General features: G+C 41.1%; 1 protein-coding gene across 4 annotated transcripts in view; it reads right to left on the bottom strand.

Moving 5' to 3' along the window:
- znf407 (zinc finger protein 407) overlaps positions 1–20,175 on the bottom strand; it is a 132,966-nt gene that overhangs the window by 31,203 nt on the left and 81,588 nt on the right. For 3 of the 4 annotated variants that reach the window (XM_026372094.1, XM_026372093.1, XM_026372096.1), the window contains exons 7-9: positions 13,539–13,622; positions 12,077–12,197; positions 6,801–6,979 (exon numbers count right to left, since the gene is read on the bottom strand). In XM_026372094.1, coding sequence (XP_026227879.1) covers positions 6,801–6,979; positions 12,077–12,197; positions 13,539–13,622 — 384 coding nt within the window. Of the gene's footprint in view, positions 1–5,671; positions 5,736–6,800; positions 6,980–12,076; positions 12,198–13,538; positions 13,623–20,175 lie in introns of those variants that run through there. The other variant, XM_026372097.1, reaches the window with a different exon arrangement.

The following is a 20,175-nucleotide window of genomic DNA, read 5'->3' as shown; positions in this document are numbered from 1 at the left end:
AAAGTGGTCCACAAAATGTCTTTTTCTAAACTGTGCAAGGACTTTTGATGCTATGAGTTCTGTTGTAGCACTATCATGTACACCAGAAGTTTTCACAGGAAAAGTCCGATGTTTTTTTACAGCAGCATGCAACCGCTGAGCAATATCAATCAGACATTAGAACAACATCTCAAATATGTCTGTGCTGTCACACTAATTAGTGTACTCCACTTAAATCAACATCTGTATCTGTGGGAAAAACACTACAACTCCTGTAGTTCCACTTTTTTAAATCTCTTTTTTTTTTTTCTTCAAACTGAAATATTTACCCAAACAAAACTAGGCACTAAAGAGGGAAATACAATAACAGCACTAGTGATAGTGGCTTGTTATGCTGGAAATAAGAGGGCACTTAATTGGGGTCTGATAGTCTAATAGGAAGCCCCTCTGATTACCAACTCTGCACATTGGCTTAAATTAGCCCACTGATGAGCAGCCAGGGGATTCAATTATGCTGGGGGAGAAATGAGGGGTCCTAATAGGCCACTGTATCAGGAAACATGGGACTGGGCTGGGCTTAAGCGCTGGTAATTGGTTGTTTAGCTGAGAAAGTTGAGCCTGTTGGTAATTAGAGATGGTGAGACGTTTGGAGAGCCACCAAACAGACGACACACAGAGAGGCTAAGGAGGAAGACAAGGGTCCTCGGCACAGTAAAAGGGGCAAAGGTCATTGTGGAGATCTCAGAAGTGCACTTCAGCCAATGAGGATCTAGATCAGGAAAAACATGTTGGTATAAGGAGCTGTGTTGACTTAGTAAAGGTCAAGACAGGGCAAGCTGGGCTGAAAGTGAAAATCAGCAGTCTGGCCTTGTCTTACAACCTCTTCTCCACTACAGTTTCAGTTTTTTTACCCCTTTACTTTTTACGCAACTACTTTTCTTTGTTTTTTTTTTTCTTTTTCTCGCTGCAGGCCGGTTAGCTGTTAGTTGTAGCTGGATGTGTACAGTGTGTCTGAACTGGGGGAGAGGCAGTACTGAATTATGGATGAGGGTTTACAGGAGCCAGCTGCATGTCTGGTCCCATATTCGCTGTCCCATTCAGGAGAAGCAGTCCTGCCTGTGAGCATCCCCAACAGGTCACTCACATGAGGCACTGATGAATGTTTCTGCAGTATATAAGTTAGGCCCGTAGGTATTTGGACAGTGACTCAATTTTGATCATTTTGACTTTGCATGCCACCAAAATGGATCTGAAATGAAACAACGAAGATGTGCTTAAAGTATAGACTGTCAGCTTTTCTTTGTTTGGTACGGTATGAACTGTTGGCTGCAATAAAATCCTGGCAACTGCAAATTATTTGCAAATAAATATTAGACTTTTGTTAATTACTTCTGTAATTATAAGGTTTATGCAAATATTTATAAACCTCCAAAATTGAGAAGTTAAATCTGACAGACACTTCTCTGAGGCACATCTCTGTTTCATTTTAAATACACTCTGGTGGTGTACAGAAAATCATGTCACTGTTCAAAGACTTATTTTAAATTGTTTGTGTTTTTCTGGACATATTTCTGAATACTGTCCGCATGTTCATATGAAAGCATGTGTGAAAGACAGCATTTCAGTGTATGTTTTGATTAACAAGAAAAAAAGTTATGAATTTAAAGCACACAGAACTAATTGATTCCCAAATTCAGACCTGGATATGTGTGGAGTGCATTCAAATGGAAACTGGCGCTGTACCTTTCCAGGAAAAGTTGTAATCTTTTAGGAATTGTGCATCATGAGCACACACCTAACATAACTGTGTCACTGCACCACCAGGGAGCAGTATCAAGTGTCATCAATCTGCCTCAAATTTTCTGACAAAGACAGAACCTGTCTAGAGGCTCAGCAAGGAGAGGCTGACCCCATCTGACAATGACTGTACACTTACAGCCATAATATAACCAGAGGAAAGTGTCTGTGATGGCCTAAAGGTGGCAAAGACACAATGTAGGCACCACTTCCAATTCAGAGCAGTTTAAATCCTTCTATCTCCATGTCCCCATACTGATTTGATGGGACTTGTCAGTCAAGACTCTGAAGGTACACTAAATGGCTAAGAGGAGTCTCTGGTTGGTTCCAGAAAGAAGGCAACAGAAGAAACTAAAAGAAACAAAAGCCTGTTTGTGTGATAAACGCAGCCAGTTGGGGGAGTTTTCATGCTCATTGGAGCAGGTCATTATGCAGGAATTGCTGCCTGCTTGGCCCAGACTGGCCCTGCATTGGTTTACTGAGACACATCCGTTTTTCCCTAAAACACTTAGCTAATCCCCCAAACATATTCACACACACACACACACACACACACACACACACACACACACACACACACACACACACACACACACACACACACACACACACACACTCCATGTTGCATGTCTCCTGGGACACACTGGCACTGAACAGTTGCTTCTCAACTTTAATATCTCAAGCTAGACTACATTTGCAGCGTGCTGTAGTAAACAGGGTGCAACATTCTAAATGAGGGATATTTAAGGTGAGACAAAGGGGTAAGAGACGAATACAGAGCTGTGACTTCAAACCTAGTCACCTAGTCACCAAAGTCAGTCTCAATTAACAACCCAACATGGGGAAGAAGTAATCTTCAAGTTTATGCACGTGGGCTCGCTGTGGTTGCTGTGTGTGTGTGGGAAAGTTAGATATGATGGAGTCAGATTAAGGAACGCAAATGCAAAAGCAAAATATTTCACTGGATCTTGAGCAACACTCACACACAAACATCAGAAAGATTGTGCAGGATTGGGCTTTGATAGCTCTAGCTCATCATAGTTGGTTCTTTTCTTGAATGGCAGTCATGATTTTACATCATACTGAACAGAATGACTTTTTTCATTAATGCCTATCATGTGAATGCAACATAAGGACGATGACACAAAGCTGCAGGTTCATCACTGATGCTGACGACGTGATGTCCTATAGGTGTTTTTCAAAAAACTGTGATGCATTGTTTTTCACATCTTTTCCCACATAGAAACATGTCACATATAACACATTGTTATTAGAAACAGATGTTGATTTTATCGCTGGCGTGTGTGGCTTCTTTCACAATGTCGACACAGTGTCATATGCACTGGGATACCAGGACACATTTGCATGACACACACACCTGTCCCCTACAATCCGACGACATGCCGCTATAACACAATACGCAAGTAAAACTCAGGAGAGTAATGTTTCATTACCTGATGAACAGAAGGTGAAAACGAGGGAGGGGAGCCACAGATGCATAACTTAAGTAAAAGCCATCGAAACCCATATTTGTTTACAGATTTGTTTAATAAGGAAAAATATATGCAAACAAATGAATTTGCCTGTGGTTGTAACTGTGTATTAAGATCATCACTTACAAGGCCAGGTCTCCTCTAGCCGTCTACAGTAGCCATCGATCATGCATTATTAAAGAAAATAGAATCTGCATAAAGCGGCAACAATGCCTTGAAGAAGTTTATTTATTTATTTGTTTTATCTTTTTAGGCACTAAGCAGCAGATCCAAATACTCAGTCGCTGTTAGCTAATTACAAAGCATTTGATCTCTATGCCCCCAGGATGTGCAATTATAACCTTGGTTGAAAATTAGGGAAATATTTTGCAATTAAAAATAGTGGAATGAAGATGCTCTGACAAAGCTAATGGTGACATCTCACCTGTGTGTGTGCATGTGCGTGTGTATCATAGCTTTTTGTCACTGAACAGGACATGAGGCTGATTTAACAAAGCCTTTGCCCTGCAACTACAGCTGACCTCGCTAGAGGGAAAGAGGAAATATGCTATTTTCCAAAGCTCCAACAGTCGTAGCGTACTTTCAGGAGTTTAACTAGAAAGAAAGTTCTAGTAGAGGGGTAATTTAGCAAAGTCGCAGCACTGCGAGGTACCTGTAGCTCTAGTTTTGCTGCAGTGCTATCTACGCCGAGATCACACATGCGCCGTCACTTCTTTCTGGCATATCTCTGTGCGGATCGCACAAGGAAGACAATTGTCATTACCATTTTATTAAAATGTGTCCTATCAGCAAGATTTCTCCTCACATATCTAACCTCTGTTCTTTTTTTTCTAATTTTTCCCCCCTCACAATTCTAATCATCATTCCTCTCCATCACTTGCTGGGTCTAATTCCCTCTCTTCCTTCGTTTGCAAAGGACCTCTGCTTTCATCCTTGAGAAGGGCTTTAATTCGAAGTGCGACGCTGAATAAAGAAGGGAAGGCAGAGAAAGAGAGAGAGAGAGCGAGAGAGAGAGAGCTATGGATAGACAGGCCGGCAGTGGAGACATTCGGGTGTCAATCAATCCGGCGCAAGGGGCTGTAAGGGCTCATGACTAGGGTGCGTTTGATCTGTGTCTTTCAAAGGGGGAACAGCGGGAAGGGCCATCACAGACGATTTGCCTCTTGCTGCTGGCCCTGGTGCCACTCTGACAGAGAGCAATCACAAGCAGGTTAATTCAACATCTACCTTCTTAATCTTTTTTCCCCTGTCTCTTTCTTTTGGTCTTGTTCTGTCTACTTAGATGAAACACTGTTCTTTCCACTAGCACCTCCACCTCCCCTTTCCCTCACAAGTGTACTTTCAATGCCTTCTCAAATCACCTATACTTTGATTGTTTTGGTTTTAAACAGGTAAAGAAGTGTTGATTATCTACATTTCTGCAGTGGTATATTTATGTGTAGCTATCAGAAGGCAATTTTTTAAGCAAACTGTGACGCATCAATGAAAGCAAAGCAGGATCAGTAATTTCTCTCTGGAAATTGGTTCAGTGGTGAGTGGTGTCTCTTCTAGGCATCGAGACAGCACCAGCTGCATTTTTGGATCATTTCTTTTGCTGTCATTCTTTTGGTTCATATCTGTGGCATGGAGTGAGCAGAATATGAACTAGAGCGTCAAAATGACATCTTAAAAAAAATGCTGCTTAACTTGTCTGAAAAGAGGAGGATATGTTTCCTCCAGATGACTGAAAGATGACGCATATTCCAGACAAGACCTGACCTTCGCTCATAACACTGAAATCTGAAACCCACATGTTTGGTGCCACACCACAGACTTGCTTAGACACACAAAGAGAAATTTCCTATTTGACCTGGTAACTGTTGTGTTCTCATATGGCCTAAGAGATCAAACCAAGGTGGAAAAAAAAGAACAAAATTAAACTGTGGGTCCTCTTCACCAAAGGTCATCCATGCATAAGGACAAATAGAGGTGAGAGAAATTCTTGGGCGAAAGGGTAAGAAGAGGTGTAAAGGTATACTTTGGTTAAAGGTGAGGGGGTATTGAGAATATGAAGGTGGGGGGGTGTTTTTAAGGGTAGCCAAAGGTGAAAAGGTTTTACATGGAGGGTAGGAGGTAAAAGTAAACAAGATTAAAGAGAGAAGTTGATTTCTGAATTTGAAGAATAGTAATTATACCAAGAATAAGCTGTTTCAGAAAAAAATTATAATAATAATTTTCAGAGTCAGCACAAAGTCACAACTCAGATCCATCCAGGTTCAATAGTAAATAAACCACAGTGCTGCCAGAATGCAGCCATTTTCTAGTAATGTCCCCGCCTGGCCTCTTTCCCATGGTGTTTCCCTCCAACTCTACTGCTTTTATGTAAGGTCAGAAGGATAACAGGATAAAGGCTGTCCTCTCTGCTCCTCTGAAGGACAAGCACTCTGCCGATTGGATTTGGTGGCCGTCAAGGACAAAGGGAAAACACTGGGATACAAAGAAAGCAATAGAGGAGGAACAAGATTTCATCTGTCTCTTTGGCCTGAGTGATTGGCAGGGATGGCTAGACCTGCAGTCTTTGAGTGCTGCCTCTTTGTGGTTGGGTGCCCTCCATCAGCATTGAATAGCAAGACTTGATCCTCTGACAAAAACACACTCAAGGATTCTGGAAAATCTGACCTGGTGGAATAATAGAGCCTGACCAGGGTTGTAGGAGCAGCTAGGTGGTTTAATGCAGTGGAATTATTTCAGATGTTTATTTGTCTGTCAGTATATAGTGGAAGTGAGTAGAGCGGTGTGTGCACAATAACATCAGGATTACATAGACAAGTTTGTAGATGGAGGGTGTGGATGGGAAACAAAACGCTACTATTAAAGTACAATGCACTTTCTCTCTAAAGGCACATTCTGAAGATTTCTCTTCTACAAAGTTAGTGAAGGTAACAGCTAACTCCACATGTCAACATGTTGTGACACGGGTTTTGTATTACGAAGTTAACCTACACTGAGTTCATGCCAATGACGTAGCTTGAAGATCAAGATCCAAGATCAAGATGTCAGAGTAAAAGAAATATCCAGTTTCCATTATAGACATTATCCATTTCTCTACTGTAGATAACTGATTATAGCGTAAAATAGTAATAGTAGTATGTTGGAGTTTCTTTTAAGCAAAGGTGATCCTGGATCAGTGGAGCTTCTCAGCAGCTAACACAACAGACTTGTAGCAGAACTGGAAAAACATCACTGGAATAAGCACAGAGCTCAAACAACCCTAAAGCAGAAGAGTGTTCAGGAAGTCTCCAAGGCACTGCCATTTCTAAATGTAGGAGTATTCCATGCTCTGACAAGGATTTCTCATCAAGGTCAGCCGTTTCACTGAATTGTATACTGTAGATATTGAGAGAGACAACAGGCACTGAGGTAGGACACCCACAAAGATAATGCCAAGGCCCCTGTCATAGTGCATTAGTAGACTCTCCTCCAGATGTGAGTTTACTTCTAAAAAACACTTTTGTTCTGGTTTTATTCAGATCCTACACAAGAGCACATTACCTGCATGTAGGTAGGCGAGATCTGGGTTCTCAATATCAGGGTGATTCTCCTTCAGGTGGTTGCGGAACTCCATGGGAGAGTTGGTGGCGTGGCTACATTTGGGGCAGTTGTACATCTTCACGCCCTCGTGTTTTCCCGTATGGAGAATGTGCTTGCGGATGTTCTCAGCACAGTTGGATCTAAGGCAGACAAACAAAGATAAAAAAACCCTCAATAATATTGGGAACAAATAAAAAAAGAAGAAGCTGAGATTAAAAGACGAGAGCCACGGGAGAGAAAACATAAGAAAAATCCTTGGCAATGCCCCCAATAGAGATCTTCTGTATTTTATTTGTTGGAATTATGACACACAACCATACACATATGAAAAAAACTAACAAACTGTGCTTTGGCTCTGAGGGAACAGCCCCATGTTTGGACCGACTCTCAAAGCATTCACAGCCTAAATATGCTTCTGTGATACATGCCCATGACCAGCAAATCACTGCGTTCACTCAAACACTATTTACATCATGCTTATTATGGGATATTATGTCATGCTCTTACAAATTCAGTAATTTTCTTTCCTCAAAATTGTTGGAGCTGTTGTTACTAACTGCTGTGAGACTGGAAATGAATCTAGATGCATTATAAATATATCTAAAGACATAGGTTACTCTATGCAGTGTACTGTATATCCTTTGTAAATGTATGAAATAGAAATAGTGGTGTATTGTGTGTGTGTGTGTGTGTGTGTGTGTGTGTGGGACTTAAGGCTGGTCAGATAGGGCAGGCCAAGCAAGTGAGCTACTGCAGGGTGTAGGATGTAATGATGTCAGCTCAGAGAGTCACACACAACCCTGTGCTGATTAATGATGCTGCCTGACCTGCTCACAGGCTCTATCTAAACGTGCCCATGGACACACACAAATACACATGTTGTTGAACCTCTGCATGGAAAAGAAACAACATGCATGTACGTAGACAGACATTAATGAGCCTCAATTTGTGCCATAACTAAAATTGAGAATCTCTCATAAGACTACAGAGGGGTAAATATACAGACATGTATATTTGATCTATAAAGACCCACACACACCCACTTACATGTGCACAAGAGCTTTCACATAATACATCATGCAAGCAAGCATGTGCCGCATCGAGCACAGTTTCATACACACACAAACACACACTACCATGTGTTGATGGATGGGGCACCCGTGTTCAGTTTGGACCTGACATTCTCGGACAGTATAATACGCAATTACTCTCCCTTATCACCTTGGCCGGGACAATAAAGCCTCACAGTGCCATAGCTCACGCCAGCCAAGGAGAGAATTTGTTTTCACTTTTGCAGAGACACCTCTCTCCATCATGGGGCTAGGGTCCAGTCTGCCTCCATTGGGGCCTAAGAAAACAGAGCGGGCCTTTCCTGTGTTCTGCTCGTGTTGTATGAAATACCTAAGCACGAGCCAGAGGTAAACAATGAGGGGTCTTCACTAATTCTGGTTGGTTAGAAAATAACTGAAAGATGAACTGAGTACGAGTATTGAGTACTGAAAGCTATATACATAAAATAAAAGAGGTACAATGCTCCCAGAAATCAAGAAAACAAGATGATACAGCAGTGGCCACACTTTCTGATTCACCATTGAAATTAGTACTAAAAAAGCAGCATTAATATCTAACTTTTAAATAATAAAATGCAGATTATAGGCTTTTACCTAAGGCTGATTTCAAAGTATGCTGCCCATAGTCGCTTGAGGTCAAATCTTGGAAGTTCATATCATAATGTCCAGTGTCTAATCTCTAAAGTTTGAGTTTTGCCTAAATGACCAAAAGGCAAAAGATATGTACATAATATTTTATATTTACACATATCGTCTATCACTTAGCCCACAAATTGATAAACATTGTTGTGATTACTTAGTTATGAGCCATCACTAGCAAAACAATAACAGGTTCACAGACAAATCACGGTCACATCTGTTGACTGTTCTTCTGCATAATGAAAAAAAGGAGAGACAAAGATTTTAACTGTCACACGCTGAATGAATTAACGCAAATCATGCTGCTAAAAAATGCATTCAATGCTAAAAGTGAACTGATTTCTTATTCCAAAGAGGCAGCATAAATAGATAAAAATTTGAAGCAGCGCTAAAAGGTTTTAAAGTGAGCGTGCGGGTGGATTCCTAAGGGGCCATGCTATCTCTCAGATATGGTAATGGTGTAATTGTCATATTAAAACAACACAACGTTCGTTTAGGAGTCAGCAGGTGTCACAGTTAGTGAAAGCCCACACCAGCCCTCCTACTATACACTGTATTAATTAGTCCAACACTGTTTCAACTTCCTCCCTCATCCGATGCACTCACCATGGGAATCAGCCACAGTGATGCTGAATAGATACATCACCCCGTCTTTGCCTCTTTCTGTCTCTGCAACTCTCTCCCCTTTATTTTAGCCATTTCCATATTCCTCCTCCCAACAAGTGTATGGTAATGGGAGAGGTGTAATTGAGAGGAGCTTCGTTAGAGGAGATTTAAATGTGTTTCTTTGTGTGTGTGTTAACAGTTGAAGGAGGGGGGTGCGTTTGGATCACCGGTGCTATTTGAATCTTATTCTGCCAAGGAGGCCCAGTTATAATCATTAATGCCTCCCCTTCCTCCCTCATCTCTCCCTTCACTTTACAAGGTCGCAAAACCTTCCCGGCACTGACAGTAAGCGTGTCAGCCTCAAAGCTGCCATTGCCACGAACTGAAACTGTATTTTAACAGGTAGATTGAAACATGAATGCCGCAGCATTCAATAAACAATAATAGCCCCAGAAGGATGGCAACGTGGCAGAAGTCAGAGGCTACATTTCAATTAGACTGTTTAAGATGCCACTGAGAAAGAAAAAAAAACTGCTCATTGTGAACAATTGAAATGATTCCTTAAACACTAAAGTAAAGAAGTTTTGCAGTTTGCATAAATAGCTGGAGAACAGTCAAATAGACACCATTAATTGACAGCCAAGGACTCCCAGTGCAATATCATTAGAATATTTTTACCACCATTCCCCAACTATAATTATGCCCCTCTATTATCTATCTCTGTCTGAATGGGAGATGAGTGGCATTTGATAGATCTTTCACTCCCTGTTCATTTACATGAATTTGAGAAGCAGCCTTGATGGAGATAACACTGTATCAAGTGGGAACCATAGATGTCATCGGTAACATTTAATATGGATATTTTAATAGCGCCTATCAGATATATCTCCTTAAAAAAAGACACATTTTCTATAACCAAGAACAGCAACACAGTAGCACACAACCATGTCATTTGTCTGAGACCTAAATATTTTTTCACAGCTGCATCATATTTATTTCATAAACTCTGCTTACACTTAAAAGGTCAAACATGCTAGTTCATCTAGGACCTCCATCTGGTGGTCGGGCCACCAGAGATGTACGGGTTCTAAACACGTATTCAGAGTGTGAAAGCACTGCGAAAGCGAGGCTCCTCGTGGCTGTCTGAGGGCCTCACATTCAGTTCTTCATGCTCACATTAGTAAGCCAGCGGGGCGTTTCCCCACCCTCCTCCTCCTCCCACTTCCCTCCCCTCTGAAACCGTCAGAACCCCCAGGGCCACCAAAATGTTAATTGTAGTTCTAATTTACTGTTTCATTTGCCTCTATCTGTAATGATCATTGAGTATTAGTGCAGGAACAATGGAGCCAGGGACATTTGGCTCTTTCTATGTTCAGTGTCTTTTCTGATACCATTTCACTGATTAACTATTACATACGGTACATTATCAATACTTAAGCCCTGAAAGTATGAAAAGTCTCCAAAGTAGGCTGAGGAGCAGTGTTTTTAAAAAAAAAAACCAACAGGGTGAAGTTCAGGTCCAACTCACTCAAGTCCCTGCAGCACAAAATCCCTTAAAGTTCATTACCTGGTTTTTATGGCACTAGCTAGAAAATCAGGATCCTATTAATTACATTATTGATCCCTGATTGATTGATAACCTTATTATTGATTTCTCATGAATGATGAATGTGCATACCATAATCCATAAATTACTAAAACAGAGTTGTTAAGACTGAAATTTCACTAAAAGTTGTGAACAGGATAAGTAAAAAACTTTTTGTTGGTGGCTCTATAAAAAAAAAAAACTCAATGGATCACTAAAGCCATTAGAGTTCATCCCCTAGACACTAGCTATCCATCTAAAAGGCTGTATTTCAACTGAGCCAAAGAGGTGGACCAAGAACCAAACTGTATATTTTGTCTGCAAGTCGTAGGCGAGTACAAATTAAAACACTTGATGCAGCTTGTTACACAGATAAATGAAACTTGTAATTATGTGACTTTATATTTTTTTCAAAGCACCTTATATGGATCTTTTAACAACACCACAGTGTCTGATTGTTAAGGTCAACTTTTGGTAAAAGGTGAGATTGCAAAATAATAGCCTGACTACAATTATTAGCTCTCAGTGTTTTTCTTTTTTTTCCAAGTTGGACACCATACAAAAGACAGATGAAATGAGTTGAGCGCTTCACTGCAGCGGAGCAGGTGTAGCAAGCTGCTGAAATGATTTTGTCACAGAGGGGGAAAAACGAATGAAGAGTACATCTAAAACCAATGATGGGTTTGAGATCATTCCCTTTCACACTCTTCTGCCACTCTTCTGATGAGGAAGCACAGGATGAGAGAAAGCCACAGACGGAGACAAGGGGAGGGAAAGAGAGAGAGAGAGAGAGAGAGAGAGAGAGAGAGAGAGAGAGAGAGAGAGAGAGAGAGAGACGGAGATGTGCAACGCCAGCCAAAACTTTTTCAATTTCACCGACAATTTCCTGTGTAATTACTGATGTGGTATGATGGTGTTTTAATGACAGGGACCTGCCAGTGACAGTGACATTGTGTGTATGTGTGTGTGTGTGTGCGCGCATATGTGTGTAGTGGGGAGATCTGGCTGGGCCTGTTGATGATGGCAGAGTGATGAGATGGAGCCGTGCGGTGGAGATTAGACCTGTCTGCCTTCCACCTCTCCCATCCACCCTCCTGACACACATAAAGCCTCTAGCACTAACGCCACCCCCCAGCCCTTCAAACTACTCTACATTACCACCTGCTATCTCAATATCAGACACACACATACACACACACACACACACGCACACACAACTCTGCCATGTATGTACCCAACATTGCCCCTCCCACCCCCACCCATAAACCCTCTGATCATCAGTGCCACAGCAGCAACCATCAGAGCCCCCAACCATGGGAGGGTCAATGAGCCAGTACCTGTAGTCGCACCAGGGGCAGCGGTATGGTTTCTCCCCGGTGTGAACACGTTTATGCCGTGATAGGTGGGACTGTGTGGTGGAGGCGAAGTTGCAGAGCTTGCATTTGAAGGGCCTCTCTCCTGTAGGGTGGAGGGGTTGAAAAGAGAAAAGATGGAGAAGGATGATGAGACTGTGGTTTTGTGAATGTCTTCAGTGACAAGAAAAACAGAAAGAAACTTTGAAAGCTACATGGTTTAGTTTAGGTTCCACCTGCCCTGCTTGTTTTCTAGCTGTCCCTGCTCTACCCACTGATGAACATTACCATAACCATGAACATTTCAGAATCTACTTCATGTAAATGTGCTCCAGTGAAAACAGGTGAGAATGTTGGTTTATTTGTTTGTAAGTAAACACTGAAAGGGTTTTATTTAAATGCTGGTCAAGATATCAATTGAACCTAAACTTAAAGTATGATATCTGCAGGTGTAACTCTTCCTGAAAATGTTTCTATTACAAATGACAGACTGATGGAAATGTTTTTTTTTTTTTTTTTTTGCAATAGCTTCAACGATACAAGGGTTTAAAACCTGTGAGAAAGCCCTCTACCCAGCTTTAAGGAGGGGTAACTTACAGTTTGTCTAAGAAGTTTATTAGCATAACATTCATTAGACACAAGCAGTGTCAACTGTTTGTTTAATTAGTGACATTACCACGCTGACAAAAAAATAAGTTAAACAACTGATTAATGCGTGTAAAAGAGAAAATGCTTTAAAATACTAAATGACAGCACAATGTTGTCTGGGAAACTTTAATCACAAAAAACATATTGGCATTAGAAGTGGATTTTAAAAATCCGCATCAGTCAAACTCAGACAGGACACACAGTTGGACAGGTCAGCCCCTTCATATGCAGCTTGATAACAGATTTGAATATGCAGCTAAATCGGTGAAATTGACACATGTCAACACAGGAGAGGAGGCCAAAAATTGGAGGTTTCAGGGGGGAAATGGGAGAGAAAGTGAGGAGTAAACAAAATGAATTATGAAAACCTAAATGAATATTTATAACAGGATTCTTGATCCTTGGGCGCCTGCCAGACAACGGTTAAGAACAGTATTTGTTTCACTATCCCAATTTCCAAAAAAGCTCTTGTTATTGACAGACTATCTGAAAAATGCAATTTCCCTAAGCGACAGAATGACATGGTGAAATGATAACTGAAATTAAAAATCTCAGATTCAGTCAGCCATACTGGTACACATGCCTATCACTGAGAGCAGCATGTCACACTGATGTGCCTGTGCGTGTGTGTGTGTGAGTGAGAGACAGCAAACTATAAAACTAAAATATTGTGGCTGTTCAGAAGTCAAGTGTCAATCACCATCAAAGATTATGAAGGTTTCCACATACAAACAGTTTGTTACATTAGCTTGAAGAGTGAGCTCAGGGTGTGTGTGTGTGTGTGTGTGTCGCTGCTTACCTGTATGCTGGCGTCTGTGTTTGGTGAGGGCGTGTCTCGTGCCTCCCGCAAAACCACACAGATCACACAGGTAGGACTTCTCTCCTACAGACATGGAGAGAAAGAGAAAATGAAGGCCAGAGCACTAAGACTGGAGAAAACCACATGAGAGACCAGAGTGGGGGGGAAAGGCAGCAAAACACTTCGAAGTGAAATATAACTTTTCTAGTTTCCATTTTCAAAATAGCTGAAACTGAATCCAGGCCTCCTTTAAAGGCCCCCCTACCAAAAAAATAAATACAAATGATGAAAAAAAAAAACCCCAAACATTTTTATCTTTGAAGCAGAAGTTGAAACTGTAAAAGCACATCGATATGCAGGGTTGTTTGGTTTAATTACACTTAATAATACTAAATATGTTTATGTTGATGAATGCGAGAGATTCCTTAACATTAAAATAAACTAAATCAAAATTCATGACATTTATCTTGTTTTTATTTTCCAGTCAAAATCGAGCTCAACGTAATTAATCTGTCACTAACATTTGCACATTTTAAAGTTGCGCCAACATTCATGCAAAACAAATACAATAGCTGTAAAAGTAGTAAATAGCAAAATTACAACCTCAACTATACCATCGGTTTGGAATAATTGGAGAATTATCAAAACAGAATGATTAATTATTTGAGCGGAACAGTCTGTTGGAGGAAGGAACTGGTGATATACAGTGGCAAGAAAAAGTATGCGAACCTTTTGTAATTAAATTTATCACATTTATCATAAAATGTGATCTGACCTTCATCTAAGTCAAAAGTATTAACAAATCTATCTATCTTCAAAAATTTGTTTGGAGGTGTGGGCGAGAACTACTTTAACAAAAAACACTCAAACTTTTTGAGTTTTCTCTGCACAAGTAAATGTGCTTATCTGTGCCATGCATCGCCAAAAGGAGTTTTTAGAGGATCTCCAATGAAGAATTGTTGATTTACATAAAGCTAGAAAGAATTACAAAGTGATGGCAAAGACTTTAGAAATTCACTCTACCAAGAAGTAGATGGCCAGTCAAAAAGACCATGGAGCACAACAAACACTCATCAATGAGGTAAAGAAACAATCCTGAGTAACAGCCAAAGATTTGAACATCTGTGTTCATGAGCTGTAAGCTGCTGCTTACTAAAAAGAACATTGCTGCACTCCTTAAGTTTTCCAAAGAGCACATTGACACAGCAGTATTGGCAAAATGTTTTGTGGACTGATGAAACTATATTGAACTATTTGGAAAGAATACATGGAACTACATCTGTGGTAAAAAGGGCACAGGATATCATCATAAAAACATCATCCCATTCGTTGAATGAATGGTGGAGGATGAATGTCTGTACGGCAGCTGAAACTCTGTAGAAGGTGGGTGATGCTACAGGACAATGACCCGAAACACACAGTAGAATGGCTTCAGAGAAACAAAATCCACCTTTTGGAGTGGTCAAGTCAGAGCCCAGACGTGAAACCAATAGAGATGCTATGAAATGACTTAAAGAGAGTCACATATGGGACACCTAAAGAATATGACAGAGCTAAAGCTGTTCTGCGTTATTATTTTAGGCACATTATATTATTATATATATATATATTTCATGACAAACTAGTGCAGAAAACCATGAAATTCTAAAAGGTTCACTTACTTTTTCTTGCCACTGTATTTAGAACTTCTGTCGAGGTGCCACTGTGCAAGTACTCAAGTAAGTAGACAAAGAAGAAACAAATGTTGAGCCAATGACTGGGAGAAATGTGTAAAGGAGAGAAAAAAAAAGGCAGAAAGCGAGAAAAGAAAAGACAGACTGAACAGATGAGCAGCGAGTCTAGTTGGCTAACAGATGAGCCAAGCAGAAGTCACAGATCACTAGTGTATATCCATCAGAGCTCTCACAGCTAACTAATTCCTCCAATCAGATGGATCCGTGTAAATATGTCAAATGGGGGACGGGAAATTGCCAGTGTGGTTTATTGACTGTGATAAAATCTGAAAAGCACCGCTGAACATAATTACATACTTGTCAGAGCCATAAAAATTAGCTTTATTATCAATGGGATGGTTTTGTACAACTTCATTTGGGGGCGATGCCTTCCAGATGGGGAGCGTGGAGAGCTTTTTTACACTCCCCCTCTCTTCCTTGCATCTGGCTCTGTCATTAACAGCATGATGGCCCCTCTCTCTCTCTCTCTCTCTCTCTCTTTTTGCCCCCCTCTATCTCTCTCTCACTGTCATAGCACACAGGCGGTCACACTCCTGCACACACACAGCGCAACATTTGCGATAAGACTCACTCAGGGAAAGCACACGAACATGTACACAAACGCATTTATGGGATGGACACAGAGGTGCATGCAGATCTGCAAGCGCATAAACACACAGGCTAACTAATTAAACTGCTTGTGGTGTGTTATACGCACATGGTTTATACCACTACATGTATGGAAACACCGTGGGTGCAGCCACATCCCAACACTCTAACATGTACTCTGTGTACATTATGTGCAGCCAAGATCCCCATCGCTTAAATATTCATTTAATGCTGATGCTGAACTGCAGGTCTCGTCGCACAATGATAACACATTTGGGTGACTCTTCCAGCTGGGTCTCAGCGACACTCCGCTCCTCTTCTGCACAGATAGCAGCTTTCACTGGGTCCGCAGAGACAAAGCAGCCTCAAGTTTCCTCTATTACACCCATTTAAAGCCACTCAACTGTGAGAAGAGTTTTAATGCAGTGCCACTTAGAGGAGAGAAAAACAGCCTTAAAAAGGTGCATTCGTTAGCCGATTCATTCAGCCTCACTTTTCACTCGCAGTGTGAATGGCATTTAAAGAAACAATGTTTTCCTATAAATAAATATCAATTCTGCTACTTTTTGATGTAGCATGATGCCAGCTCATTTGAAATTGTGATACAGTAAGAGACGCGTTTCATATTTTTGGCTGCAACACTACTGTATTTTGCACGGGTAGTACAAACATCATCAGCGGAAAAGGAAGAAAAAAGACATCACAGTGATTTACAAGTAACCTCTGGCAATCAGAAAAAAAACTGAAGTAATAAACACTTAACGCACCAACAAGAAAGGCAAAAGTTTGAGATGATTTTCTTCCTTTTTTATAACATCTAAAACTTGATTTCAAATCTCATATTTTTCTCAATACAATTGTGAATAAATAAGAAAAACAACCTCAGGTATTATTTGTCACACATTTAACAGTCAAAAATGAACTTTGTGCCATATATATATATATATATATATATATATATATATATATCTGTGTATACACACACACACACACACACACACACACACACATTTATTTGGGAGAAATTACCCAGGCTGTCGTAACTTTGGTAGAATGTTCTGTTCATGTAGGACCCCCACTGCTCATAGAGAGAAAACCAATTTGGGGCTGTTAACTAAAATAAACAACTCCTTTGTTTCTGGCTCTCTAAACTTCAGAATAGTTACTAAGCATCTGGTCAGAGCTTTTCTCCCTATTAGAAAAACAGTGGAAGTCCCTCCTCCAAGTCTCCCCTCCTCTACTCCTTCCTTTCCATCTCTCATTACGCCCAACACTACAAGACCCTACCACAGAAAAATCCATAGCCATCGATCCCTGCGCCCAGCCACGGTCGCCACAATTATTCTTGAGGAGGAAACGTTGGCGATAAATTACATGTGTGCTTTTCATCTGCTGTTCTGTGGCGCTGAGCCCTCTGAGGACCTGGGTGGGGAAAGCAAAGTAGGGTAGCACAAGAGTGACATGATGCTGTCAACACTGGGGGGTATAGTTGGCTGAAACAGCACGGACCATTGCAGATTCTCCTTAACCTTTGTGGAAGTACACCATGAACTCAAAAGCTCACATATATGAAATTTACTCTTAAGTAGTTCTCTTGCAATGGTGAAGGCCAGGCAAACAAAGCTGCAAGCAAACACAGATCAGGCTACATGTTGCAAATACAGCGTCTGATTGCAGCAGACACGACTCAGTGTCACTCCAGTCTAGCACCAGCCACAGAAGGGCCTAAAAGCACATTTCCTGCACTGAGAGCCCCTAAATATTGACAATTCAGTATGTCCAAAAATCATCGCACTTTGTCCTTTGTTCCCGTTATACACCTCAGCCCTCCACCACATAGGAACCTAGTGGAATTAAATCTGCCTTATTGCAACAATAATAGACAATAAAAGAACTTTGAAGTCAAAATATACAACCTCTCTTTGCACGTGTGTGAATATATATATATATATATATGTATGTGTGTGTATGTGTGTCTTAAATAACCCCGGAGGAGTCTGCATGCAGCTATAATTGCCTCCCTCATTAGTTATGTTTTAGCAGGAGCGGATGGGAGGGCAATTAATTTTACCGCTTAATTTTTGACATGGAATCCGCTGCTGTATTGATGTGCTCGCCATTTTAGGTCTCATTTTTCAGGGAAATTAATTGACAAAGTGCGAAGATTTATCAGCATATCGCCAGATTAAGCGACAAACTGAAGCAATGAGGAAATCAATTGTGGCCCTGTCGCTGTGTTCACCCCCCACTTCCCCGCTTTCCACAACGCCCAAGAGCCTGGGAAAAGCTGGGTGGGTCAGATGCAGTGCACTTATTTATTTATTTGAGTCGCTCATTCATCAGCCGTTACAAATGACCCTGGCGGCTGACGACCACTGAATCCCCCACCCCCGCCGTCCTCCCACTCCCTCAGACATGACTGGTGTGTGAGGAGGGAGTGATTAACATAAAAAACACACAAATCAGTGAGGAACAATGAATACTGTTAGAAGCAGGAGAAGGGAAGCTTGAGGTGTGAACTTTTTTCTCGCTGCATGTCACAACCAGCAAGTCCTATCCACCGGATGACAAAATAACACATCTTCCTTTTTATTTAGGAACTCTTTATCTTACTTTTGGCTGCTAGTTCGGCTACATTTTTTCTATGAGTGCAATGCAAAATATGCTATTATGCTTATGCCTTTTTTATTCTGGCCAACTAACCATTTGCTAAAATCCGGCCCTCTTAGTTACTGTTGCTATGCTGGTCAAGCTTCTCTTTGTCTCAGGACCGGGTGCCGTAATGAAAATGGGAGGAAGATAGTCTGAGACTTTAAAAACACTACTTGAACAGAAGTACACAACATTTCTAGTTAGCAACCATTAGTTTCGATACTAAAAAAACACTTAAAATTGGAATTAGGGTAAAGTAATTAGCAACTGACACAATTGATTTTGTTGTGGGAAAGACTAAAAACCACTCCAAGTCTTGATAAAGCCTCTTGCACACTGCTCCGGTGAAAATAGATTATGCAAACTTTGTCAACGTAAATGATGCACATTTCAATTTTTAAAACATAGCTACAGTATATGAATTCATGGGCATATGTACTGTATGTGTTTTTGCCATTACTCTTCCCTAAAATGTTGTCAGGGTTTTGAAAATGTTATTTTAAAGGATTATAAGCCAATTATACACACTTGACAAAAAACAAGTCAATCAAAACTTGCATCTGCGATGGTATTCTTGCATGGTAGAGGGATATTTTTACAGTTCCAACTAATAATAAGCTAGATGTGTGGATCATTTTACAGAGCTCCAGTACAAACTCCCAAGTTAGTCATCATCCTGTGAATCCCCACATAGCCCACACACACGTACTGTAACTCACATCCCCTCCATTACTGACTGCTCCATTCCCAGGACAGATTAGTTCAACTTTTAAATCTCCTACTTATTTTGTTAGTATTGCATCTTAGCGCCGTGAAGGAGCCGATTTATAACCTTTAAACAGATCACACGCATGCAGATAATATTTCAGTGTGTCAGGTTGGCTGCTGGAATGTAATTGCAATGATTGTATAGCTGTAGCAAACAGTCCAACCCTGCACCAATTACAGCTGGAAAAGGACTGTCGGAGGTCACAGAAGAGCAAATTGTGTTAGCTTTTTTGGTTCTTGCTAATCACGTTAAGTCTTGTCGCTCACTAAAATGAGGTTGTTCCAGGTTCAATCTTAATTCTCCCATGTTCATATGTACTTGGTAACCCTTGATCTATCAAGCACTTCAATCACTTTCCTTTTTCCATCTCAATCACTTCACTCACTCACCTCACGTCTGTATTACCTCCTACCAAACACACACACACACACACACACACACACACCCCAACACCACCACCACCACCACGCAGCACCCCACGCCTTTCCAGGTGACAGGTAGGTGACAGCGTGATGCCGGCCTCCTGATGGGGAATGATGAGGGCTGGAAACAAATGAAAATAAAACGTCTAATTATGTCAGAGGCGTCTTGACGTTACATCACTGTTAAAACACATTTAAAATAACATCTAGCAAGTCTTGCACTTACGCACACACACATACACACACACACAGCAGGCACCCGTGACGGATGGAGGGCTCTCCTGCAAGCGCTCAGTCAGGCTGTCAGGCCACTGGCTGCTGCTGTTTCTGTCATTGACTTAAAAGGGCATCAAGGAGCCGTGTGTGGGACATTACTGAGGGCGAGGGGAAACTGCTGGGCTGCAGCATAAAGACACTTTCAAAGAGGCTGACTTGGGCTCCTATTGAGGGGCTATTATTCAAGACAGTATCCT

The sequence above is a fragment of the Anabas testudineus genome, chromosome 16 (assembly GCF_900324465.2).
Source record: "Anabas testudineus chromosome 16, fAnaTes1.2, whole genome shotgun sequence".
Classification (NCBI taxonomy): domain Eukaryota; kingdom Metazoa; phylum Chordata; class Actinopteri; order Anabantiformes; family Anabantidae; genus Anabas; species Anabas testudineus.
This window is presented reverse-complemented; position numbering and strand designations above follow the sequence as displayed.